General features: G+C 42.5%; 1 protein-coding gene across 1 annotated transcript in view; it reads right to left on the reverse strand.

Annotated features, from left to right (window-relative positions):
- Positions 1-27300, reverse strand: part of med13a (mediator complex subunit 13a) — a 93405-nt gene that overhangs the window by 30263 nt on the left and 35842 nt on the right. Inside the window, exons 3-4 of the mRNA XM_089017052.1 lie at positions 22366-22534; positions 4606-4751 (exon numbers count right to left, since the gene is read on the reverse strand). Of these exons, the coding sequence (XP_088873178.1) occupies positions 4606-4751; positions 22366-22534 (315 nt within the window). The remainder of the gene's footprint in view (positions 1-4605; positions 4752-22365; positions 22535-27300) is intronic.

A 27300-nucleotide genomic window follows, 5' to 3' on the forward strand; every position in this document is an offset into this window, starting at 1 on the left:
AGGGCCATTCCTCGACAAACACACTTCACTGCACAGACATATGGAGTCACAAAGAGCCCATCAGTCTGCGTATGGAACAGACCTTCATCCATCAGCAAATGGAGATACCACTATAAACAAACATGCATAATGCATACATGTATGGATGAAAACCGTATGAATATCAACGTGCGTGCGCATATACACTGTAAGTGTGCTTTGTGTGTGTCTACGTGCACACGTGCATGCACCACATCGGCTTGTTATGCGTCGACTCTCTTTGCATCTATCATACGTTTCAAGTGACGAGGGGCGATACAAATGGTTCGACCGGCTGGGTGGGTGTGTGAGTGAGCATTTGTTAATGCCCCTCTCTTTTTCATTAGGAGACTAGATGGCCTCGAGACCAAAGTATTGATCCCGTGACTGGACCGCTGAAGAACTTCAAGGATGCCAAAACAAGCTGGAGTTAATGAGAAGGAAAGTTAGGATATAGAAGGGGTGTGTCCTTTCAAATCTTTGGTCACAAAGCATTCAGGGCTTCTAAAAGAAATAATTTTGCATGGGTGTGAGCTTCCTATCCGATATCCGATACTTTAATGATTAGGTAACATGAAAACGATTCCATTCAGGTTTAAGATCTTGAGGTGAGTCAGAAAGCTGTTGGGAGATTAAGAGTAGCAAGGTCGAGGAGAAGGAGAAACATTGCGTATTACCAGGCTACGAGAGGAACAACTATGGAATTAGACATTAACTATGGAATTAGACGTAAAAGATATATAATTTTGGACAACGCTTGAAATTTATGTTTTATCTCTTGCATGTATTTGCATTTTGTTCCTAATTTTGACTTTTCTGGTGATGACGGTAATGTATGGACTGTCGGCAGGAAACCACTCACAAGCGTGGCAGCTCTGCTCGTCAATTAGTTCATTCAGAACAGACTGTGAAGTGGAGAAAGTGTGTGCGTGCGTGCGTGTGTGTGTGTGTGTGTGTGTGTCTGTGTGTGTGTGTAGAAAGAGAGGGGAGGACAGAGAGAGAGAGAGAGAGAGAGAGAGAGAGAGAGATCTGAGAGAGAGAGAGAGAGAGAGAGAGAGAGAGAGAGAGAGAGAGAGAGAGAGAGAGAGAGAGAGAGAGAGAGAGAGAGAGAGAGAGAGAGAGAGAGAGAGAGAGAGAGAAGCAAGCTCTGAGGGACAGAAGCCCCCCCAAGGCAATAAAATCCCTCCCCGTGCATCCATTCTCAAGACCAAATTTGCCGGGATAGGCTTCATTGCACCTGTGAGTACCTGTGAGTACAAGCAGTATCAAAAATGTATGATTGAATTTCAGAAAGTTTTTTGTGACCAAAAAATAATCTCCAAGAAATATTGCCACGTATAGGTCAGTGGGTTTCACTGAATTGGCCTGCTTTCAATGTCATACTATTGTATATGAATATCATCTGAACTTTAGTTTTAAAAAGATGTTCACAGACTCCATCTCCTGGAATATTAATTAACCTATATTCATAGTGCGCAAGACTTTCTAAGGTAAAGCATAACAAGATTTTGTCTGCAAAGCTCTGCAGATCAGCATTTCACGCCAGCTGACAGCAAAGTCAGCAGATATGACCTGTAACATTGAAGAAACACAAGGTCATGTTTCTTTTACTATACAACAAAATGCAGCGAGGGTTGATCGTTTTAAACCTTAATTGAATTTAAGCACTGAAATCTCAGCCACAGCCATCAGACCTGAGAGCTCGTCATGGAAACAAGATGAAATTCATCACAAATATGCATATGGTTGACCATAGTCCCTTGAATGTATCCTGTCTCGACTGCCCCCATCTCATCACAACCTTTTCTGCACTTCGAATGTATCTCTGGCTCCCCGAAGACATGTCAAATGTTCTCAGATCAGTGTAATGGGCTGAAAGTTCATTTCATTCACTCTGCGCTCTTTTATGGGGTCACATATTGGAGAGATCTGCTTTGTCGAAGAGTAAACCGAGCTCAGCAGAGGTAGGGGGGTGTAGAGGGAGAGGAGGCGAGGACAGAGTGAAGATGGATAGACCAAGGTGTATGAGAGTCAGTTGTTCTCTGACACAAAGCTAAGAAAGCTTGTAGGAGAGGCAATGCAGCAGTGAAATACATATGGATGTCAAATAATCCCATGGGATGTATAAATACCAATATATATTATACAGACATACGGTTAAGAACCAAATCCACTGGCCAAATTGTGAAATGTGGATAGGTCTTTAACTGCAAATGGCAAATTTTAAGAAGTGACAAAAATGTGGCACCAGTTGATGAAAAAAGACAATATACCGTGGTTTCAGGTGTATAAATTGCACCCAAAGGACTTGATTTTCTTCGAAAGATGAACCTGCACCTCATGTATGTTATATTGAGCCACAACAGGTCTCGCAACTACTGTCAGTAGCCACTGACTCCATTTCCCCTTATAGAAATAATGTGGTGTGCCTTATATTTGGAAAACATATATATTTATATATTATATTTAGATTTTTTTTTCATTAAATGAAGGTGCGCCTTATACTCCGGTGCACCTTATACATAGAAAAATTTTGAAAATACACCATTCATTGGGTGTGCGCCTTATACTCCGGTGCATCTTATACGCCGAAAAAAAGGTACTGTGTAATCATTAATTTCATGATGTCATTCAAAAGGCTGCACAATGTCTCAAAAATATTAGCCTGCGGGACTGTTAAAAAAATAATAGCAACCCAGTGATGGGACATTGCGATTTCCCGTTGTCTTGGAAATGTAAACACAGCAAGTGTTGTACTGTGATATTTATCTGTTTGTTGTGAAATCATTGTTGATCATTATTGTGGTAAATCATTAACACGACCAATGTACTCACATAGATGAATATCAATTATTAACAGTTGCATAAACGTGACATCAGCAAATTTGCTATTTCAAAAGATCCAATTTCTGTTTCCAAAAAAAATGAGGACCCCCGACTCAAGATTATTCCAGATAGTACCAGGATCCTAAACAAAGGTTTCGGTTTAAATCCTACAAAGAAAAAAACAAGACTTAACACATATTACAGCCACCTATTTTCAACGCTAGCAAAAAGATACCCCTCGACAACTGTACAAAGTAACTTTATAATAACCCTGCTTCTTTTGAGCTCGTAAATATAAGCGCTAGTAACGTTATTACTAAAGTGCTTCATGGTAATTGCAGTTCATCCAATCAAAAATGATGACTTTCTTTCCCACATAGCAACAGTAAAAGACTGTTGAGGCAGCAATCACAGAAGCAGATGGAGTAATTTAATTGAAGTGATGACTTCTCACAGCGGACACGGTGGAAGTATGTGTTTATGTGAGATGCTCTGACATTTATTTATAGACCAATAAAATGACATCATTAACAATCTGCTGGTTGGTAAACGCACAACTGTATGATATGTATGTATCCCTGTGGGTGAGTAAAGCTGGCCGTTTTGCTCCGGTGAGAAATTACAGCAAGTGTCCCAAGTCTCTGTTACTATACCTTGAAATTACAATAATAGAAAAAGGCAAGCAGCCTCAAAGCACATGGTTTATTGTAACCTTCTGTACACCTGTGGATACAGAGGTAGAACAATGTTATTACACTGGAGTGGCAGCATAAAGATGGTAGGTCTGCATCACCATTTTCTAACTGATGAGAAACTAGACGGCCATTTTTACACGGAGAGCTGTAGATTGCAATGAATGAATGAATGAATGAATAAATGATTCCAACTTTATGTCATTATTACATTCGCATTTTTGAGCGTGAAAATAACCCACTGATGAAGACTAGGATTGCATGTTTTGCCCGGTGATTAATATACGATATATGAATACTGTTTGCGGCTCAGATGTGGTACAACGACCCATAAAATAGATTGTAATTTATCTGTAATGAATAACAGTTGTCTGAGGATTGCTTGTACATCATCACACTGCACGCGACACACTTCCATCAATTTTATGCAGATGTGGCTATAAAGCATTTATTCATCAAACATACACTGGAGATAGACCGGAAAACACGTTGTCTTTTTATTTTGTTTAAATACTCCTTTTGTGTGTCATTGCGACAACACGTCTGTTTTTCTGAGAAGCTGAAAGTTATTTACTGCTAAGTGGTGTCCTGTGTGCAAAAATAGCACTGGAATATAGTTGATTAGATCTGTCATGTAAATTAGATGAGCGTTTTCAAGGCAGGCTTTTGATGATTAATTCATTTTCTCTGAGAACTAAACAGACATTCACTTCTGACATATGTCCTTTGAATTATATTGAAGCAATTATCCCGCCTGCAGAAGTGTCATGACACTTTGAATCAACAGTATATTACAGCAAATTGTCAAAACGAATTTCTATTATAGATGTATGTATCAAAATGAGGCTGTGACTTCTACAAATTTTTTGTTCTCCAAAAGGAAAGCAGAATAGATCAGTTATACACAACTTTGGGTAATTCAACCTCCTCTATTTGAGTTGTGAACCAAATAAAATGATAGTGGAGGACAACACGGTGTATCAGATTTTAATTTTGGGCATAGAATGTCTGCAACCTTGACACAGGACGGCTTGTCTACAGATTTTTTGTTGCCCTCATCTCTACCCACCTTGGAAGGGGTTGGTTGCCTGTTGAGCCAGAGTGAGATGCTCCTCGGACAGGTGGTAAACAGGCTGGTGCTGGTTGATTTCCACGCTCGTGCATACGTTGCTCTCGCCGTGCAAGAAGAAAGTGAAGGCGCAGGATAGGTGCTCGCTGAAAGGAAGACAGAAATTACAATGAGACTTCAAGGATGCTTCATTTTAGTACAATAAATAACATACGTGACAGAAAAATATACAGTATGTGAAGACTGGGAAGCCCCCCCCCCCCATTCCCACACACAGGCAGACAGACAGAGAGATTGAGAGAGAAAGATAGCAACTATGATGGAACCATAAAACAATTGTTGACGCTTGCTATTTTGGCTAAAGTGAGAGTTATGCAAAGCTCAGCAGGTATCTTGTGTTTTAATAGCCTCCGAATTGAGGTAATTACAGTCACAATATGAAAGGGGCTGGATTACACGTTTACTTTGGGGAGAGAGGCATGCTTGTTACAAGGGAACAACACACCCGTTGAATTCTTGCCACAGGTTATAAAAGTAGAAGCTATTTTAGCAACCACTGTAAAGCATAGTAGTAGTATTAGTAGTAATGTGACGTAGATGAAACATGACAAGTGGATGGATTCTAGATATGAAAAACAAATACGTTCAGGGCCTTGCGAACAAGCAAACATGCCACTGATGCAGTGTCTCATTTGTCACTCCCGAACTAACTGTTGTCTTTTTGACAATGAGCTCAGATAGTCGGGTACTTTCATACTCATACACAGCAATTCTGGTTACGACAATGGCTGCCTGTGCCAGTCTGACCTCAACGTCTCACGACAAAAGAAAGATCGGAAAAGAACGAGGCAGTTGGATATAGAGCAGCAGACAGGGGAAAATGCAGACTATTGTCTACATGGTTTCCCTCTTTCTTTCAGACTCCCCATCTTGTCCGACACAAAAACATGCAGCAATGGGGGGGGGGGGGGACATAAGTGACGGACAGCCACAGTGCGCTTAGAAGTGGATCAAAGAGGGTTTCTTCCTTGGAGGATTTGATTAAGCAAATATCAGTCTTCTCCCTCTGACTCTCGTTCTTGCACACCTACTCGGCAGAGGATTAAGAAAAGAGCAGATAGGCAGGCGTCGCAATGAAGAAGGAGCGAGAGCACTTCAAATAGATAAAGATAATAGCGGTGACGAAGTGACGAGATGCCCTAAGCGGGTGCCCATGGAGACTCGCATTCAATCTTATAATCATTTTCCTCAGAAAAATGTCGGGATGCTCATTAGCAAATGCATGATATTCATATTCTGGATGTATTCACTCACTGCGGCTATCTATAGCTGCATGAAAGAAGGCAGATGAAGGTGTGTTATAGATTAACGCATTCACTCCAGGACTATTATGACAAGTGTGTCAACTCAAGGAGCACAATATACAGTAGACTTGCAACTGCAAAAATAATATTACAAAAAGCTGCCTTTGGGTGGATTTTATTTAACATCTGGATTTTCTCCTGAAATTACAATTCACTTATGAATGACAGAACAGATATGGCATTTGGTCTACCTGCTGTGGAAAAAATGTTACATTGTAGATTCATTCATTTTTCACTTTGATGTATGCTCAATTCGTGTATCCGCTGAATATGTCTATATATTTAGTCCCTTGCCCAAGGGCACCTCAAAAATCCTCTAGCAGCAGCTGTCAAGCACCTCCCTGTATTCTGTTCCAGTTTTGATTGGCTTGTTCTATTTTTGGTTCCATAGACAGATTCAAAACTTTGTCCCTTGGTACCTACTAATCCACGAACAATAGGAGCAAAAGGAATGGACAGAACAAGTCAGGGACTTTCACTGCCAGAAAACATGTACATGGAAATGGGGGATATTTTTTAATTCCATGAGAGAATGGATGTGTGCCTTTTAAATTTATGTTAAATTCCCTTCCACTTTTTCCCCCCTAAAGACCCCATGCTTCGAATGCAGTGGGTGCAGAATACAAAGGAGATGAGGCTTCATTGACGCTCACGTCATAAAATTGTGTAGTAGACAGGATCATTGTACTGCTCGGGGTTTTCTTCACAAAACACTGCTCCGTCATGGTTTATTTCTTCCTCTTTGAGACCCCCTACTCACTTTAATCCGAACACGAATGTTCTCAAATGAGCTCCTCCGGAGCTCAGAATGCAGCAGTCAGAACGTATGACATGAAAACCTAGTAGTTTATGTTCTCAAAGGTGCCCTTCCATCGTAATTCAATTTTCGCCACTTTTATTTTTTATGCATATGTCAAAATGAGTCTTTGACATTGATTAAGATTGACATGCATGCGGTTGGTTCTTTGCATACAAAGGGCTTTGAGAGGCTAAAGCGTGTAGAAACGAGCGGATTTCAATTCGGGGCTATTTTGACATCATGATTGAAGTACATGCTCACTTTGCGGCCATGCCAAGTCCCCTCAACTCAGAAGAAATGAGTGACTGCGACAACACACATCATCTTTTTCTAAACCTTTCCATCAACTGGCAATCTCAGCATGATTAAGGAATAGACTGCTACATCTTTGTGTGAAGAACGTGAAATAATTCATTTTGATTGTGCAGTTGGATGTGAACCTGCAGCCTTCTGGTTGATAGCACTCCTCAACTAAGTAGTGTCAGCATCAACCCAATAACTCGAATAGGCTAAAATAGGCTAGCTTTCAACATCAAGTGTTCTCTCAGTCTATCCTGGAGTTTCCTCTCTGTGTGGAAGACTGCAATACTTCTAAAGTGCAGCAGCGGACGAGCGTCCTTATCACATGACCGAAACACTTCAAATGATAACTCGGCTCCTCACCGAGTGCATAATGCTCAGCCAAGCCAACCTGACAAGGAAATTAGCTTGTGCCAAGTATTCTATGAGCTCATTCTATTAGTCATTACTCAAAGATTATGGCCATGTTGAGGCTCGGAACATAAATTCAAAGCTTTGCCTTCCAGCTAGAAGACTTCTTAATCATTACGAACCGCTCTACGGTCACCCGTTCATTTCACCCAAACTTAAGACACGACTTTGCTCACCCGGGAGCACTTTCAAAGCAAAAAGTAGAAAGTATCCATTTTATGGGAAAGAACAATGGGCTATGACGAAGCACTGCTTACTTGGACAAAAGAAAGATCGGAAAAGAACGAGGCAGTTGGATATAGAGCAGCAGACAGGGGAAAATGCAGACTATTGTCTACATGGTTTCCCTCTTTCTTTCAGACTCCCCATCTTGTCCGACACAAAAACATGCAGCAATGGGTGGGGGGGGACATAAGTGACGGACAGCCACAGTGCGCTTAGAAGTGGATCAAAGAGGGTTTCTTCCTTGGAGGATTTGATTAAGCAAATATCAGTCTTCTCCCTCTGACTCTCGTTCTTGCACACCTACTCGGCAGAGGATTAAGAGAAGAGCAGATAGGCAGGCGTCGCAATGAAGAGGGAGCGAGAGCACTTCAAATAAGATAATAGCGGCGACGAAGTGACGAGATGCCCTAAGCGGGTGCCCATGGAGACTCGCATTCAATCTTATAATCATTTTCCTCAGAAAAATGTCGGGATGCTCATTAGCAAATGCATGATATTCATATTTTGGATGTATTCACTCACTGCGGCTATCTATAGCTGGATGAAAGAAGGCAGATGAAGGTGTGTTATAGATTAACGCATTCACTCCAGGACTATTATGACAAGTGTGTCAACTCAAGGAGCACAATATACAGTAGACTTGCAACTGCAAAAATAATATTACAAAAAGCTGCCTTTGGGTGGATTTTATTTAACATCTGGATTTTCTCCTGAAATTACAATTCACTTATGAATGACAGAACAGATATGGCATTTGGTCTACCTGCTGTGGAAAAAATGGTACATTGTAGATTCATTCATTTTTCACTTTGATGTATGCTCAATTCGTGTATCCGCTGAATATGTCTATATATTTAGTCCCTTGCCCAAGGGCACCTCAAAAATCCTCTAGCAGAAGCTGTCAAGCACCTCCCTGTATTCTGTTCCAGTTTCGATTGGCTTGTTCTATTTTTGGTTCCATAGACAGATTCAAAACTTTGTCCCTTGGTACCTACTAATCCACGAACAATAGGAGCAAAAGGAATGGACAGAACAAGTCAGGTACTTTCACTGCCAGAAAACCTGTACATGGAAATGGGGGATATTTTTTAATTCCATGAGAGAATGGATGTGTGCCTTTTAAATTTATGTTAAATTCCCTTCCACTTTTCCCCCCCTAAAGACCCCATGCTTCGAATGCAGTGGGTGCAGAATACAAAGGAGATGAGGCTTCATTGACGCTCACGTCATAAAATTGTGTAGTAGACAGGATCATTGTACTGCTCGGGGTTTTCTTCACAAAACACTGCTCCGTCATGGTTTATTTCTTCCTCTTTGAGACCCCCTACTCACTTTAATCCGAACACGAATGTTCTCAAATGAGCTCCTCCGGAGCTCAGAATGCAGCAGTCAGAACGTATGACATGAAAACCTAGTAGTTTATGTTCTCAAAGGTGCCCTTCCATCGTAATTCAATTTTCACCACTTTTATTTTTTATGCATATGTCAAAATGAGTCTTTGACATTGATTAAGATTGACATGCATGCGGTTGGTTCTTTGCATACAAAGGGCTTTGAGAGGCTAAAGCGTGTAGAAACGAGCGGATTTCAATTCGGGGCTATTTTGACATCATGATTGAAGTACATGCTCACTTTGCAGCCATGCCAAGTCCCCTCAACTCAGAAGAAATGAGTGACTGCGACAACACACATCATCTTTTTCTAAACCTTTCCATCAACTGGCAATCTCAGCATGATTAAGGAATAGACTGCTCCATCTTTGTGTGAAGAACGTGAAATAATTCATTTTGATTGTGCAGTTGGATGTGAACCTGCAGCCTTCTGGTTGATAGCACTCCTCAACTAAGTAGTGTCAGCATCAACCCAATAACTCGAATAGGCTAAAATAGGCTAGCTTTCAACATCAAGTGTTCTCTCAGTCTATCCTGGAGTTTCCTCTCTGTGTGGAAGACTGCAATACTTCTAAAGTGCAGCAGCGGACGAGCGTCCTTATCACATGACCGAAACACTTCAAATGATAACTCGGCTCCTCACCGAGTGCATAATGCTCAGCCAAGCCAACCTGACAAGGAAATTAGCTTGTGCCAAGTATTCTATGAGCTCATTCTATTAGTCATTACTCAAAGATTATGGCCATGTTGAGGCTCGGAACATAAATTCAAAGCTTTGCCTTCCAGCTAGAAGACTTCTTAATCATTACGAACCGCTCTACGGTCACCCGTTCATTTCACCCAAACTTAAGACACGACTTTGCTCACCCGGGAGCACTTTCAAAGCAAAAAGTAGAAAGTATCCATTTTATGGGAAAGAACAATGGGCTATGACGAAGCACTGCTTACTTGGATTGTTACCTTTACACAGACCATCTAACTCTACATGTGAATGTATCAACAGATTCCATAGAGATAATGCATCATTTCTAAACCTGTCAACTGGCAATGTCAACCGAGACAATTTATTTGGATTCAAGGGCTCAAGTGGGAAAGGCCAGAAAATAATTGCACTTTTCATCATCAGGTAGTCACAGTTTGTACAAGTGATGAACGGAGATAAAGGATTAGGGCTGTGAAAAGAGACCATTGCGTAATAAGGACATATGCTGGTACAACCTAAAAATGGAGGTTGTGTTTAAGGAGGTGCCATGTGACAGCTCCGGTCATCGAGCAGTAAATTGCACTCGGTTTTTGGACCGGTGTTTAAGTCCTGTAACTATTACCACCTGGACAGGGCATAAAAAAACAAGAATGACGTCAAAGACCTTTTGCCTCAATTGCTGTACAGTGTAAGTGTGTATATGGAATGTGTGTATATGGTTACTGCACTTTATATTATGTAGCTTCCCCCCAAAAAATTATGTGTCAGCTTGCATGATCCTTGCTAAAACCCATACCAAAATGTTAAATTGTCAAGTGTCATTTTGCTTTCATTTTTTACTTTGTTTGCACTCACTAAAGGAATAATTGCAAAGCAATTTCAAAACTACTAATCCATTAATTTAGTGAAAATGCAATGAGACGATTAACCATTGTTGTGGTTTCGCAGTCATAACGGCCCATCTGAAGGAAGAATTAACTCCAGAGTAGCCATGACAATAAGTGATTTTCACACCCATGCTTTATTAACACCAAGTGCATGGAAAGAAAACAAGATGGACACCAACTTAGGGCTGCACGAAAACAAGCGGCAGACAACAATGGAGAGACGGGGCGTGTTGTATTCTGCAGACCTCAACAGAAATGCTGTCTCCGGCTCTCCTCTCACAAGCGCATTAATACCTTACACAACACGTTCACATGCGTCTGTGTGTGTAAAGCGCTTGAGGGAGCGGGCTGCCATCTGTGGCTCAGCCCGCAGAGGTACAAACACAACCCGCACATTCAAATTGCTGGCTGGCATAAACAGACAAACGTGGAATCCGCCAACATGATTAACAATCACACTGCTTACGACCTGTGCTGCGTCGAGGTAAAAGTCCTAATGAGCCAGTGGTCGTTCTTGATTGCTAAAGCCTGGATGTATTTTCAAGGCTGTGTTATCGTGCACTCTGGCGACATTCAAGATGGAGCAGCTGAGTACAGTCACTGTTGAGTATAGGGTGGGCCACATGTTTTCAACAGGTGTGCGGTTCGCCTTTGACTCAGCAAAGCCCGAAACAAAATTGTGTGGAATGTCTCACATCGGTTTCACCCACACATACACATTAAAGTCTTTTTAAAAAGTCAGCAGCCCTTTACGTTTTGCTGCACAGTCCTCTATTTGTTTGGATATAAACAGGTGGACATTTCCAGACATATGCAAAGTATAGAAAAATTATGTTGAAGGTATAAAAGCAAAAAACTACATTACATGTAACGTAAGGCAACGTATGGGTCAATTCATGCCACAAATGTCAACAAGACTGAAATGATACATACACCCAAAGCATGAACATGTGTGACATGACTCACATCAGCAAATGTTGAATTTATTCTGTAAAACCACTCCCTCACTGGCAAGCTTGGTTTTCCTGATGTCGCTTCCGCAATAAGAAATTAAGGTCAAACTGGAGGCTAAGTGGTGACTTATTTTTGTATCTTTGCAGTAGCAATCTAGACAAGATAAAAACTGTTTTGCCGCTATTTTGTAATCAGAGATGAATGTATGTCCCTAAACGTTATCTATCATGAGCAAAATACAAACAATGTGTGATACTCTTTTCCCCAAACATGTCTACCCAGATGCCGCCGGGGTGTCAAAGTCATTTTTGCCGCGGGCCACATTGTAGTTATGGTTTCCTCTCGAAGGCCGTTATAAATTTGGGGAAGCCATTAGAATGTTGAATCCCCCTCCACATATTACATAAAGAGCGCACAACAAATTAATGAATAACTAGTTTTCAAATTTGAAGTCAAGAATAATGACTGTTATTGTGGTTTACATCCAAAAATCAGAAATTTTGGTTAGGATTTTAGCAAGCATCATGGAATTTCACAAGTTTTATTTGCTTTCGCGGGGCGAAAAAAAAATATGTGCCGGGCATGATTTGGCCCTCGGGCCCTGACTTTGACACCACACTCTTAAAGGACAAGCGACGTCTCCGGACAGGTTGTGTCCATAATTTGTAAAATGGCTTCAAATGACTTCTACTGAGCGTATTTTACAAAGATTCCACCGCATATAGCTATATTTTCCATTTTAAAACTCGCGCTGAATATTCAGGAAGTCTTGTTTTTGAGTTGGTGACGAGTCCGTACGTGACGTCACTAAAGGACTGCCCCATGACCGTAAAAAAAGACGCATTGTAGCGGTCCTTCCATCACGTCAATGTATTTTGCTGTACTTGTTTGGTCTGGGGACCTCGTGTTGCACCCAAAAGCCGCCAGAAGAGGGCATCCTAGCGCCATATAAGGAATTTATCAGCCTGTGCAAACGGAGGTGGCCACAGGAGGTCGCCATTTTGTGCCTCTTTTTTTGGGTGAGAGATTGCCGCCCAATGTTGCCTCAAAATGGCACAAATAAATTATTTAATCGATTGCAAACATGTATGATTTCCTCTTCAGAACTATTTGAATCATATTCATAACAGAATGTGTAACAAGAAAGCATATTCTCCGAATCTGGAGCCATTGTTTTGATCCCCGAGCAATGCAAGACGTCTGCGTGACATCACTTACTGGGGGCGGTACTTTCTGAAAATTCCCAATTCGCAGCTCAATTTTTTTCAGATTTTGGACACTAAGTCATTTTTATTGGTGTTTTGCATTTGACTAAAAATATCATCCTGCATGTTTTGGGTATTTTAGATGCTATAAAACGTTTTTCTGATGTCAGTTAAAAAACAAAAAAGTGACGTCTGTTGTCCTTTAAGGAAATCTCTTTCACACCGAATGTCATTCTGCAAGGATCTGCTAAATTCCTGTCAAATGCAAAATGTTGTATTAAGACTGTAATTACTGAATAAAACTATTACTGCGAGAAGAATGCAACAGTATTTAGTTGAAAAGTCTCCCAGTGTGTGCATCTGTGATGTGTTGCAACATAAGCATTTGTTCATGTAAACCTGAAGCAATGGAGCATCCCATCCTAAGCCAACAATACACTGCCTGAGCTTCTATAAATGAACACTCTTGAAATTTTCTGTCTCATGGGATCAGGGCTTCTCTGCCAAATGAGTCGCATTTCCCTCTAACCTTTCGAGTGCTTTCCTTCCAATTTGAGGCAGTCCTCACTTGCGCTCTTTCGATGCTGACAACAAACAACTCTGTACCCCAGTGTTGAATGATTTTTGTTTGTCAATAGCGGGCATTTAGTTTGTAAAAGCTTTCACCGATATTGTTACGAATTAGTATTGTTATCTGTTATCTATATGACTAACACAAGGATAACATTTGGCCACACAGTTAAAAAGGCAACAGAAAATGTGTTGTCAGGCGGGTGGTAACAGACAAGGGAGGTACAGTGGCATTAAAAGATGGGACTGGGGAGGAAAAAAACAAGAAGGCTGCAGAGCTGTGACATTACTGAAATGTTTGTTAGGCTTGGTGTGTCCGCAGTTCAGGATTTCCGAATCCGCTAAGATAAAGACCACATCCTCACGACAACAACTACATGTGTCGCTTGCACTGGAAAAGGCCAATTAGTCCATCTCCTGACATTTCGCATGAGGAGACACAGTTACCACCTCTGATTTGATGTGTTTGTGGATAGCCATTTGCTTGCTGTCACCATCTGAGGCGAGCGCGTTTTGGCAAAATGTGTGCTGTGGTGATGCCACAAGTACAGGCGCAGCATTACTTCAAACAGATAGAATCAAAGTTTAAATAAATAAATAATAAAATTGGCAATTGAAAATAGTGTCGATTCCATGAAAAAAAAGACAGTGAGTTGCTTTCAGAATGAGAATCAGAAAACCTTTATTCGTCCCACAATGGGGAAATTTGCAAATTTTCTTCGCTATGATTATTCTTTGATGAACCCTTACAGGGACAGCGGTTCCCACAGTGGATGGCTTGTCATGTGATCAGCTAACAGGGTGCATGAAAGGGATAAATTAACAACATTGTGATGGGTTTTCCAGATAACAAAATATTGATCCTTTTGAAGATATACGCCATGTCGGGATCCCAACATGACCCCAAGAATCAGAGTGATCGTGGTCCAAATTAAAGTTTCATTTAGAAACAAGTAATCAGCATCTTGAGAGTACACAAAAAGAAAAAGTCCAAAGCCCGTGCCCAGATAAAGACTGAAGTCATTCAAAATCTATTTAAGATTTCTCACAGCTGGCTTCCATATTTGAACCATGCACACTGCACGGCCAGCTAACAACAAATAGTGAACGTTATAAAAAGCACATGGGCAGAACATGAGAGCGAATTATAGTAAGTTGCCAAGATATGAAACTCTAGGAGAATGAAGTTTGCGACCTGTAGAGATTCATACCTGCCCCCCTGCAGGCAGAAATGTCTAGCTGGAATAATGCTCAAATTTCCTTCCAACCATCAATGCATACCGTATTTCCCAGCGTATAAGGTTCACCCAAAAGCCTTAATTTTCTTCACTTCTTTCTTTTACGCCAGTGTACCTTATATGTGAAGTAATATTGACTCAATTTCCCTCTGTAGCATAAGGAGTGTGTAACCGCAGCCTCTACTGTAGCGCCTTATAATGTGTTGTGCCATATATTTGGAAAATCTCTATGTTAATACAGATTATATTTGGAAAAACTCATTGAAATTGCACCTTATAGTCCGGTGCACTTTATATATGGAAAAAGTTTGAAAATATCCCATTCATTTTGTTAGGGCGCCTTATACATCAGAAAATACGTTCCTCTGATTAAATTTTGTGACCGTGGCACGTGAAAAGTTTCATTTGATTCTCGCAATTTAAATCTAAGTTTGGACTCGCTGCAATACAATGCAAAAATAAATACTACAACAAAGTTATACTGAGTCTTACTTACGGCACTTGGACGAGATGATATAATCTGCCCTCCGGTCAAGTTATCTGACCATTGGGAAACACTGTGTTCCCAAACATAGCCCAAACCTAAAACACACAGAGCCACAAGACACATGCCTGCTACTACCTTTACTCACTGTTTACACAAGAGACCGATTGCTGAAAAAAAAGCTAAATTTCTTAAGGCTAGCAGGTTTTCACACACATATACACGCAAAATGTGATTACTCTGAATTGATTTCCCTCAGCCACAATTACAGATGAGCCTCTTTACACATGTCAGATTAAAGCTGGAAGGCAGAGGGGTCTATGAAAACAGCAGGAATCCAATCCGCTTGGAGAACATCATACTCGCGGTAAAACCGACCGACGTAACCGCAGCAGCATGTCAGATTCCAGAATGCTCCCGTCACTCCCAGAAAGAGGCAAACATACACATGCGCACTTTTGAAAATGACCTCACTTTGACGTTCATGTGCAACAATTTTTTGGGGTCATAATTATGGCTATGAACATTGTCCAATAACTCAGGGGTGAATGTGTTGGGGGATGATCTATTCTCTCTCATGCAGACATAATATTTTTATATTAAAACTATAAATCAATGTATCCAAAAATGAATTTATTCCCACGGTGGGTATACTGTGTAAAATCCCTCATTCATTACAGATAGGAAAGTTAATCAAGAGGCAATGTTTTCATTGCAATATATGTAAACTAAAGCAATGACAAATATTGAGGAACTGTGAAAGAAGAGTGAATACATATACATGTCTGTAATATAAGACAATGTGAGAACAGAGGACAGGTGAATAAAAAGGACAATGGATGCAGATTGACAAAAACACAAAAAGCGGCTTTGAAAAAAAATATACATGGAAAAATCAGGAAAATTTAACTCAATAGGGTGGTTGGTGGTTTAATGTCTCACTATTTCAATGCAAAGCCTGCAGCATCTGTCAATTTCAAAGGGCTAATGTGATAAAAACAAAAGTACACTGAGAATCATTTCAAAAATACTCTATGATACGGACTATAAGTGCCACTTTTTTTCATAAGAAGGTTGGTCATGTGTTGCATACACAAAATATAACAAATATATTAAAATTGCACCGTTTTGTATTAATAACTACAGTATGCAGAATTAGGGGGGGAATGGTCTTTGTCAATTGACCTGGGGCATGACGCATTTTGAGACTGATACAATTTGGATTGATATGACAGAAAGTTACGTTTTGCATTTGCCATCCATCCACTTTCCAGCGCGCTTAATCCTTATTAGGGTCACGAGGTCACTGGAGCCTATCCCTGCCGTCTTCGGGCACGAGGCGGGGGACACCCTGAATTGGTTGCCAGCCAATCGCAGGGCACACAGAGACAAACAACCATCCGCACTCACACCAAGGAACAATTTGGAGTGTTCAATTAGCCTGCTTTTTGGAATGTGGGAGGAAACCGGAGGACCCGGAGAAAACTCACGCGGTCCCGGGGAGAACATGCAGACTCCACACAGGAAGGCTGGACCGAGTCTTGAACTCACAACCTCTGCAATGTGAAGTCGGCGTGCTCACCACTCGGCTACCGGGCCGCCCTGTATTGCATGTTTTTAATGATGTCATTACTTATATTGATTCTATTGTTCAATTCTGCCAATCAATGTGGCTGGAATGCGGAGGAAACATTGACTAAATACTGTAGGTGTATCCTTACACCCCTATTCAAATAAATATATTTTCATGATTAGGCATTGCAATGAGAAATAGTCCAAACAGATTTTTTTTTTTACCGAAATCCCCTGAAAAATCACAGTCATGACATGATAACACTGCATTAAATTAACACTTGCAGTGGACATCTTATGTTTTTTTTAAGTATTATTGGTGCATAAAAGGGTTAAAGTATTTTCAGAATAAGTAAGCACCGGGAGGAAAGCTGCTATGTATATGAAATATTAGACAGTGTATTTTAGACAAAAGACACCCACTCTCAAGGACTTGCACACTGCAAGAATCCTAACAAGGGTGCGAAAAATCCTACTGCACCCTCTGCACCCTGCACACCACCTTTTCCCGCTACTCCCCTCAGGCAGGCGCTACCGATCCATGCGCACCAAATCCAGCAGACATTTAAACAGCTTCTTTCCCCAAGCCATGAACTCTTTAAAAAGTAACCCAAACAGAACTGTATAGTGTTCTATTTTTTGTTGATGACATTAGTGCAGTGTGTTGTACCGGGAACACATTTATTGTGTGTTGTACATACTTGGCAATAAAGATGATTCTGATTCTGACACCATATATAACCAGAACAGCAAGACATATGGTCCTGTTACTGGAAAGACGAATAAATTACAAGAAAAAATAGTCAAGGGTAAAGGGTATTTTACCCCTTTCGTGGATGTCTACATGCTTTGTGACTGTTTCCAAGCACGTTATTCCTTGCTCGCGCCGGCTTCTCTTTGGAAACCACATGCAGGTTGTTGACACACACGCACGCACACGCACACACACACACACACAAACACACGCACGCACACGCACACACACACACACACACACACACACACACACACACACACACACACACACACACACATACACACACACACACACACACACACACCTCTGTTTGCACGCTCGTCTCCCTGTGTGTTTGTCTTGCACTCAGAGCACGGAGGGGATAAATTTAGCGGTTTAGCCCCAGACTGGAGGCAATGGCCCTTTATCCCGCACTGTCCTACTTAACAAAAGTGCTGCCTGGCGCTTCCGCGGTGCACCGGGACACACACGCAGACATCCACAGACACACATTTTTACCTCCTAACATCGGACACAACAATGCCAAAAGAATGTTTTCGGACACATGACAGGAGCACGTGTGTCATGTGCTTGAATGTACGTTCTCATTCAAAGGAAGTCCATTCAATGAAATGAAAAGAACACATTTGTTCAAACGCAACAGAGATGAAATGTATTGCTTTTATTATCGCAGAGTCGCTGGGGCGCATCTTGTAACCGCTGCTTTGAACACACAGCACATGTTTGAGCAGACGAAATGATATCCCTTTGTCCTGATCAAAATTGAGACATCAAAGCCGACTGGATGGAACGTCGTACTAGTTTTCGGAAACGCGGCCAATTAGGAGCAAGTTGACAAGTCGACTCTGGCCAATGGAGCGCAAGCATCCAGCTTCACCTTGGAAACACACGATCCCAGGGTGTATTTCTCTGCTGCCATGACAACCAAGATGAGCTCTCCATCGTCCGTTTCCCCCTCTCCATCGCTCTTCGGAGTCTCCCTCTTTTTTTCTCTCCTGCTGTTTTCCAAAGCCAGTGTGTCTTACAGTTTCACCGGAAAAACCTTGTTGCACTATGTGGGAACGTTGCACACCAGACAAAGAATGACTCTCACTTGTAAGCACATGCTGTTTTTTCTATTTTTTTTTTTACAAACGTGAAAAGATAAAACAGGATGTGCCCACTATTTCATGATGTTGACCTCTTCAGAATGTTTAATGCATCCAACAGTATTTAAGTGTATACGACTTAGTATTCAGTACACAAAAAGATCAAGGAGGCTGGTGCAGGGTGGGGGATGATGTAAGCATTTCAACACAGGCTGAGGGCTAGGGTTGAGGTTATGAACACTGTCAGCTGGTTGAAGCCGCTACCAACTGGAGACTTTGGATGATTAACGGGGAGGCGTGGGGTTAGAGGTCTTTTCAGCGTTTGCCATCAGCAGATGGCAAATGAGCAGGCCATCCCTAATCTTACATCTATTTTTACTATCGAAAGTTGGGAAAAGTACATCAAATTGATTCAAAGCCGCAAACAATTAAGAGTTAACTACAATTTGGGCCTGCATTTTAAGACATAACATAGTTCGGATACGATCAAAAGGAATTTTAAAGCAAACCACTAAAAGAATGTATTTTGTCCGTTAAAATTCCAGTTTTCTCCGAAGCACACAAAAGGAATCAGAACATCCGTGACAATAAGTAAAATTCAGGGTGGTTGCACCGCTATGTATAACCTGTCCAGTCTGTTCTGAGACAGCATAAGGGTGTGGAGGGGAGCACTCATTTATTTTCCTCTTGTTTAGCGAGCTAAACAAGTCATGATTGTTGCCACTCGTTCTGTTTTGCATCATTTTACCCATTATTTCATCTCATGCCGATTAAGCTCACCATGCGGAAAACGGTGACACCCTGTTGACAGAGGAAATGCAAAAGAGACATATGTCGGTGTGCAAAATGGATAATTGTTGCGGCATGGAGCCGTGGACGCTCGACTGGGAGATCTGGCAACAACCTCGCCAAAAGTAGTTACATATTGACACATATAAACAGAGGATGTACTTCCTGAGGCTGCTCAAGAAGGATGGCCTGCCACAGGACGTACTATGACATTTCTACACGGCAGTCAGCGAATCAATCCTGTGTTCTTCCAAACTAATGTTCGTTTGTCAATTTACATACTCGGCACGGCAGCCAATCAGAAGCCTGTTTTGTGCCATTATACCGTGACTGTAAAGTGTACTTAAGAGTTTTGAAAGGCGCTTAGAAAGAGGAGTCCCCGTGGCTTTTAGCAGACAACGCAACACAAACATTGCATTGTGCACCATGACGACAAACGACAACTGGAGCAAAATCTTCAGCAAGGGATATTTACCATTTGTGGTAGGTACTTCCTTAATTATAAAAAAATTGTTTATACTTCGCAACAATACGTCTGTGTAAGCTCTCAGTCGTACAGGAGTGGTCCATCGATGAGAAGGTTTCTTCAGCCGTCAGCTGTAATTTTTTGAAGGTGTCGGACGTTTTCGCCTCCTACGAAGCCTCTTGGATAGGAGGCGAAACGTCCGAAACCTTCAAAAAAGTACAGATGACGGCTGAAGAAACCTTCTCATCGACTTCACAACATGTTTTTTTGTTTTTTTTTTGTGAATAGTCATCTTCTTGTGTTTCAACTTGTGAAAAATGGGGCAGGCAACTTTATGGCCGGGCAGGTGACTTTTCAGAGTTGTCTGCCTTGGTGTCTGCTAACTTTTTGTCATGAGTTTCAGACACTGACAAAATACAACTATGAAAAATCAATGCAAAAGGTGGTAGTTGAGTGCATCTAATTACAAAAAGGGAATCAAAAAAGAAGGGCGGCCCGGTAGTCGAGTTGTTAGCACACCGGCTTCACAGTGCAGAGGTCGCCGGTTCGCGTCCCGGTCCGGCCTCTCTGTGTGAAGTTTGCATGTTCTCCCCGGACCCGCGTGGGTTTTCTCCGGGTCCTACGGTTTCCTCCCACACTCCAAAAACATGCACGGCAGGCAGATTGACCACTCCAAATTGTCCTTAGGTGTGAGTGTGAGAGTGACTGTTGTACGTCTTTGTGTGCCCTGCGATTGGCTGGCAACCAATTCAGGGTGTCCCCCGCCTCATGCCCGAAGACAGCTAGGATAGGCTCCAGCACCCTCCGCGACCCTAGTGAGGAATAAGCGGTACGGAAAATAGGTGGATGGATGAATCAGAAAGATTCCTGAACACTTGATTGAGGACTACGTCTGTGTAAGCTCTCAGTCGTACAGGAGTGGTCCATCGATGAGAAGGTTTCTTCAGCCGTCATCTGTACAAAAGTGAAGGTTTCGGACGTTTCGCCTCCTATCCAAGCTAATTTTTCAGATATTACAGGACTCTTTGTAATTTTTCAGATATTACAAAGAGTCCTTTGGCAACATAAAATTCCTACTTATTTCAAACCGATAAACACGTTAAGGCAAAAATTAGTGCATCCAAAAGATAGGCTACCAAATGAAAAACAAAGTAATGTCGTTTATTCCATACATTGTAAGAATGAAAATTGTAAAGAGCAGTACATTGGGGAGACTCAACAAATTCTCAAAAAAAAGACTTTATCAACATCGCAGGGATAATACTAGTGGGCCTCAATCGGCTGTACATTTGCACCTAAAAGCTAGCAACCACTCATTTGACGACAATGAGGTTAAAATCTTAGCGAAAGAACATAGATGGTTTGAAAGGGGGGTAAAAGAAGCGATTCTTATAAAACAACAAAATCCATCATTAAACCGGTCTGGTGGGGTGAGGTTCAATTTGGACCGTTCATACAATAGCCTGCTTAGGCAAAACAGGTTAGGCAACTTTCGCAATGCTGATGAGGGTCGTTATGCTGATGAGGTGATACCGGGGGGAGTGGGGGTAATAGGCCAGTCGTTAGTCAGGAATGTAGGAACAATCAGTGGGGCCACAGGGAGGGGTCTCCTGCCCCCCCCCCCCCCCCAACCTGAGAGTAGGGACCTATCATAGCTGTGTCCGGCGCCACCATGTCTGGACATTAGGGTTATATAAATGGGGCCGATACGACCAGTCAGACTTTAGTTCGCTGACGAAGCCTCTTGGATAGGAGGCGAAACGTCCGAAACCTTCACTTTTGTACAGATCACGGCTGAAGAAACCTTCTCATCGATTGATTGAGTAGTCTCATTGTCTGTCATGTGGACACACTAAAGCACTGGGAGACAATAAAAAAATAATACCGGTGCTGTCATTATTTTAACAAGCTGTTTAAGTTCATAATAGAATGGATGTGAGCCAATGATTGAAGTTCAGAATAAGCTGGTCTTTTATTTATCCTATTACTCCACATGTACTACTTTCTGGCAACACAGGGGATTTCAAAATTTGAATTGAATTAGTGTGAAAAATGTGTGGTTGCGCCATGTTGCTTGTAGCTATGATCAGGGACATCAGACGTGGCAATGCTGTGAATTTCACTTTCAGAACTTCAAGCTATTGCCCAAGAACTATTAAACAGGTCAGGTGAACCTCAGACTCCAGGCAGACCACCACTAGTGGTGACAATGTAAAGCCTGCGAGGTAATGACAAAAGCTTATTTTACCCTTTCATGCCCCTTGTAACAGGATAACATGATAAGCTGTCCACTGGAGAAACCGCTGTCCCTTGAAGGGTTTTTAAAAAATTGACCGTATAGATTTGTTGCGTTGAAATAAAAGATCACTGCATGCTTAGATTCAAGCTGAGTGTGCACTCTGCAGCTTAACCTTAAACAAACAAAAGGCAATAAAACGGTTCACCTTGTGTCACGGACAGCCTCGTGCAAGCCGCTGAGCTGCACCAGACCACATCACAGCCCAACAATCAAAAACAAATCCAAACGAATCAAAAGCCGTAGCACGCTGACACTAACCTCTTATTTATGGGCTTCTCATCCTTCTCGTAAGGCTTGACAAACCACTTGCCAATGCGCACAAAACTGCGATTCATGAGGCAGCGCTCCAGCAGGTTGCGGATGGCTTTGAAGAGGAGCGTGCGGCACTCGTAGGAAAGACCATTCTCCCAGAGTCCGTCATCCTCAGCTGGAGGAGAGAGAAGCAAAAAGTGAGGTGGTGGGATTCACTTTGACATTTTTGGGACCATTAAAAATATATATCATGAAAATAAAAAGTTGTTTAAAAGTGAAAATGAGGTTCAAGGTTGTGACTGTGTAAAACGTATTTTGCCATTACATCATGTTAGAGCAGCAATGGGGAGCAAATACAACATTCCTTTTTGGAGATGCACATTAATTAAATCAATGACATAAACATTGAAGCATACATACATTCATTGGAGGACTATTAAGAGTTCAGGAGTATGGTGACATTTCAAAGCAACATGAAATTCGCATTTCACTTAACGTAACAGACAAGATGGGATTTGTGACAAATATATTAACGTGAGGAGAACTTTGAAAAGGTTGTTCAGGTGTGAGAGCCACACTTTCACATACAAGACCAGAATACCTTTATTCGTCCCGCAATGGGGAAATTTGCAGTCCACAGCAGCAATTGAAGAGGGATGGGGTTGGGGTGGGAGTGAAAGGATAGAAAACAAGATATTCAAGCATAACAAAATAAAAATGTCAACTGTATACTGTGCAAATGTAGATGTGCAAAAACCGTTCTATAAACAAGACTGTACATAGTGCAGAATCAAGAGATGCATTAAGATATATTGCAACAACCCATATTTACAAGTGTCCAGTTTTTTTTTTTTTTTTTTTTTTCACATGTGATCATTGGGAATTGTGAAGCCTGACAGCAGTCGGTAGGAACGAGCGGCGGTACCTCTCCTTCTTGCAGCGCGGGTGTAATAGTCTCTGGCTAAAGGAGCTACCCAGAGCTGTCAGGATGGGCAGGAGGGGGTGGGAGGGGCTGTCCGTCATAGCTTTTAGTTTAGCTAGCGTCCGTCTGTTGCCCACCTCCTCAAGAGAGTCCAGCGAGCAGCCCACGACAGAACTGGCCCGCTTGACAAAGCGCTCCAGTCTTTTTCTGTCCCGGGTGGTGATGCTGCCTGACCAGCAGACAATGCCATAGTGGATGGCTGATGCCACCACAGAGTCATAGAAAGTCTTTAGGAGTGACCCCTGAACTCCAAAAGACCTCAGTTTCCTGAGGAGGAAGAGGCGACTCTGTCCCTTTTTGATTAGGGCATCCGTGTTTGTTGTCCAGTCCAGTTTATTGTTGAGAGTAACACCCAGGTACTTGTAGGAGGTCACCCTCTCAATGTCCGAACCCTGGATGTTCAATGGTGCAGGTGACGATTGTTTCCTGCAGAAATCCACCACCAGCTCCTTGGTTTTGCCAGTGTTGATCTGGAGGTGATTCTGCTGGCACCAGTCCACAAAGTCCTTTGTCAGTCCCCTGTACTCCCTATCGTCTCCCTCTGTAATGAGGCCGACAATAGCTGAGTCGTCAGAGAACTTCTGAAGGTGGCAGGTTGGGGTGTTGTAGTTGAAGTCCGAGGTGTAGAGGGTGAAGAGGAATGGAGCCAGGACTGTTCCCTGCGGCGCTCCGGTGCTGCAGAGAAGCCTGTCCGACTCACAGTTCTTTACCCTCACGTACTGTGGCCTGTTTGTGAGGTAGTCTGTAATCCAGGATGTGAGGTGATGGTCGACTCCGGCATGCTGCAGCTTGTCCCCCAGTAGACTGGGCTGGATGGTGTTGAAGGCACTGGAGAAATCGAAGAATGTGATCCTCACCGTGCTCCCAGCATTCTCCAGGTGCAGCAACGCCGTATGGAGGAGGTAGATGATGGCATCCTCCACACCGATGCTGGGCTGGTAGGCAAACTGCAGCGGGTCCAGCGATGAGCTTGCCAGCGGTCGCAGGTGGGTGAGGACGAGTCTCTCCAGCGTCTTCATCAGGTGAGACGTCAGCGCCACCGGTCTGTAGCTGTTGAGCTCTTTGGGGTTGGCAATCTTGGGCACTGGGACCAGGCATGACGTTTTCCACAGCTGTGGAACTCTGCCCAGCTTCAGGCTCAGGTTGAACAAGTGCTGGACAATGTCACACAGCTGGTCGGAGCAGGTCTTGAGGAGTCGGGAACTGATGTCATCCGGACCTGCTGCCTTCCTCACCTTCATCCTCCTCAGTTGGTTCCTCACCTGCGCAGTTGTGACAGACAGGCAGGAACCAGGAGGCAGAGTGGCGGCTGAGGGTGTGGCAACGGTTGGGAGGGCAGATGTTGGTTGTGGAAAGCTGGTCGTGAGAGGGGGCAGGGAGGGTAAGGCCACAGTGAGAGTTGGTGCAGGTGCAGCTACAGGTGAAGTTGACGGTGGGCCGGGGGCGGCTGGCGTCTTGTCAAACCGATTGAAAAAGCGGTTGAGTTCATCTGCCCAGTCCTTGTCTTTTTCGTTCAATGTCAAAATGCATGCGGTGAGCTCACTGTGACAGCCAGAAAGGCAGCTCGAGGAGACACCTGCTGCTCCTTACTTTTACTATTCTCATTGGAGAAGATAACTGTTAGAACTAGTTATATACACATGCTAAAAACATCCTATGTTATTTCATTTCTACTTATTCTTATAAGTTAGTTAGTCTATATATGCCTGTAGTTTAGTTATTTGTATATGTTAGTTAGTATACATGTACTCAGCTTATGTACTTCGGATACAAATTTAGCATATTTCAGTCTAATAATAAATATTCATGATTGTATCTAGCAACTGATAGGTCCTTTCAAAAATGACATTACTCATGCTGTCTATACATATATGTCTCAGCTTACGAACACCTACAAACTTTTCGGTTTAGGAACGTCAAATTTATGAAAATTAAACAAAAAATATGCACTACTTTTCCAGATACACACCCACCACGGCTGGCGGAGTGATGTTCGGATATGGCGGAGTGATCTACGGATCTTCGGCGGGAGCACACGACCGAACAGCGCTCCAGCCGGCGCACCTTTCCACACCCCCTCTCTCTGAATTCGCACGTCGATCGCGTCCGAGGAACTTTTTGCAGATAATTTCACTATTAGGAAATGAATGCAAGACGATCCCCTAATAATCACCGTCGAGGAGAAGGAGATCATTGAGAAACACGAACGAGGTGTGCGTTTGTGGCATCACATGTGCACACCGCGGCTGTCATGTGAATCTCAGCCTGACACATGTCTCACGCTGTGTGTCACTTACCTGAGAGTAACTTTCTACGACCATTCTACAAATAAAGAGCCCGGTACCGTTCACCATTGCTACCATCCTTCGCCTAAAAGCTTTACACAAAGGCGTTCTTTAGTCGATGCTTTCACGTGACTAATGACACCGAAATTGTCACGTGTGAGTTGACAGCTGGGGCCGCCAGCCGCCAGCCGAAGAAGACACTTCAATTTCATTTCATTTCAACGAGTTGCCGTCACCTCACCAGTGACATGATTACGACGCTTGTGCTGGAAAGTCCAACAGTTTGCTTTGCCGGAGGTGATTGTTAGCCGCGATCGCGTAAGTTTGGTGCTTTCCAGGATCGCGAATGTGCGTGGTGTGCGTGTTGATCCCCTCATCACCGATACTGGGGCATTTCAACGAGTCGCTGTCACCTCACTAGTGACATGATTACAACGCCTCGCTGTGTCTTGTGCTGGCAAGTTCAAGAGTTTGCTTTGCCGAGGTGATTGTTAGCAGCGATTGGTGCTTTCCGGGATCGCGAACATGCTGGACGGATCGCCCCGCCCGCCTTCTTTTGTCGCGTCTTATTCCGCGTCCGTGGAATCATCGGACTAGCGCCTTTTGTTGTAATAAAATCTGTGCCAGCACCTACGAGACTCGAAGTGGATGCAGATGACATCGAGGAGGTTGTTGCTGACCATAATGAGGTCCTAGACACAGAGGATTTGATTTGCCTTCAAAAGGACAAGCAGAATCAGGCCATCCGGGAGTTGATGTGCAGGCTATTATTGAACAGTTCCATCCAAAAAAGGCTATGAGAATCTTCAACATAATGAACGATAATGTGATGCCTCAGTTTCGTAAGATCTTACAAGTCAGAAAGCAACAGGTGTCAATTAAGAGCCATCAACGAGCATCACAAATGTAAATAAAGTGACTTTATCACACAGTGCAGTGTATTTCTTTCATTACAATGCAATTGCACATTTATTATACATAGAATAATGTATGTTGTGTGTAGTTTTAAGGCTTATTTAGTTGAAAATTATATTTTATGGAGACCTCGGAACGGATTATTCTCATTTTAATGGTTTCCTATGGGAAATTTTCTTTGGGGATAGACACTTGTTGCCTTACACACTCTGTCTGGGAACCAATTAAGTTCGTAATCCAAGGTCTAACTATCTGTTTGGGACGTGCGCTGGCTCTCGCTCTTCTCTCTCCGCTATGCTCTCTCATTGAGAACTTACTCTCGCTGCCTGATAAATAAATATTCTTTTTTGTATATCACCTTGCTTCCTGCTGATTTAATATTTAGACTACACAAATGAAGAACTGAACCAGAAGAACAACATTTAACCCAACAATAACAGTATGGTCTAAAACTTATGGGGATACTGTGTACATTATGCATCAGCGTCACTGAGCCCGATGTGATGCGCAGCTCAATACACTTTCGGCATGATATAACTACAGTTAGTAAAACAGAACAGCACGGCAAAATGAAGAGGGTAGTGTTTGAGGTGCTCACCAGAGCTCAGTTTTAATCTCAATGTAGCAAGATAAGAACATATAACACAATATCCAAAGACAAAAGAGGCATAACGGAAGAGAAGCAGAATATTTAAGACGGCCATTATGCAGGCTTTATAACTTAAAGCATGGCACATTTTCAAAAAACATTGAGGCTTC

Source organism: Hippocampus bargibanti, linkage group LG16, assembly GCF_051943395.1.
Source record: "Hippocampus bargibanti isolate YZ-2025 linkage group LG16, ASM5194339v1, whole genome shotgun sequence".
Classification (NCBI taxonomy): Eukaryota; Metazoa; Chordata; class Actinopteri; order Syngnathiformes; family Syngnathidae; genus Hippocampus; species Hippocampus bargibanti.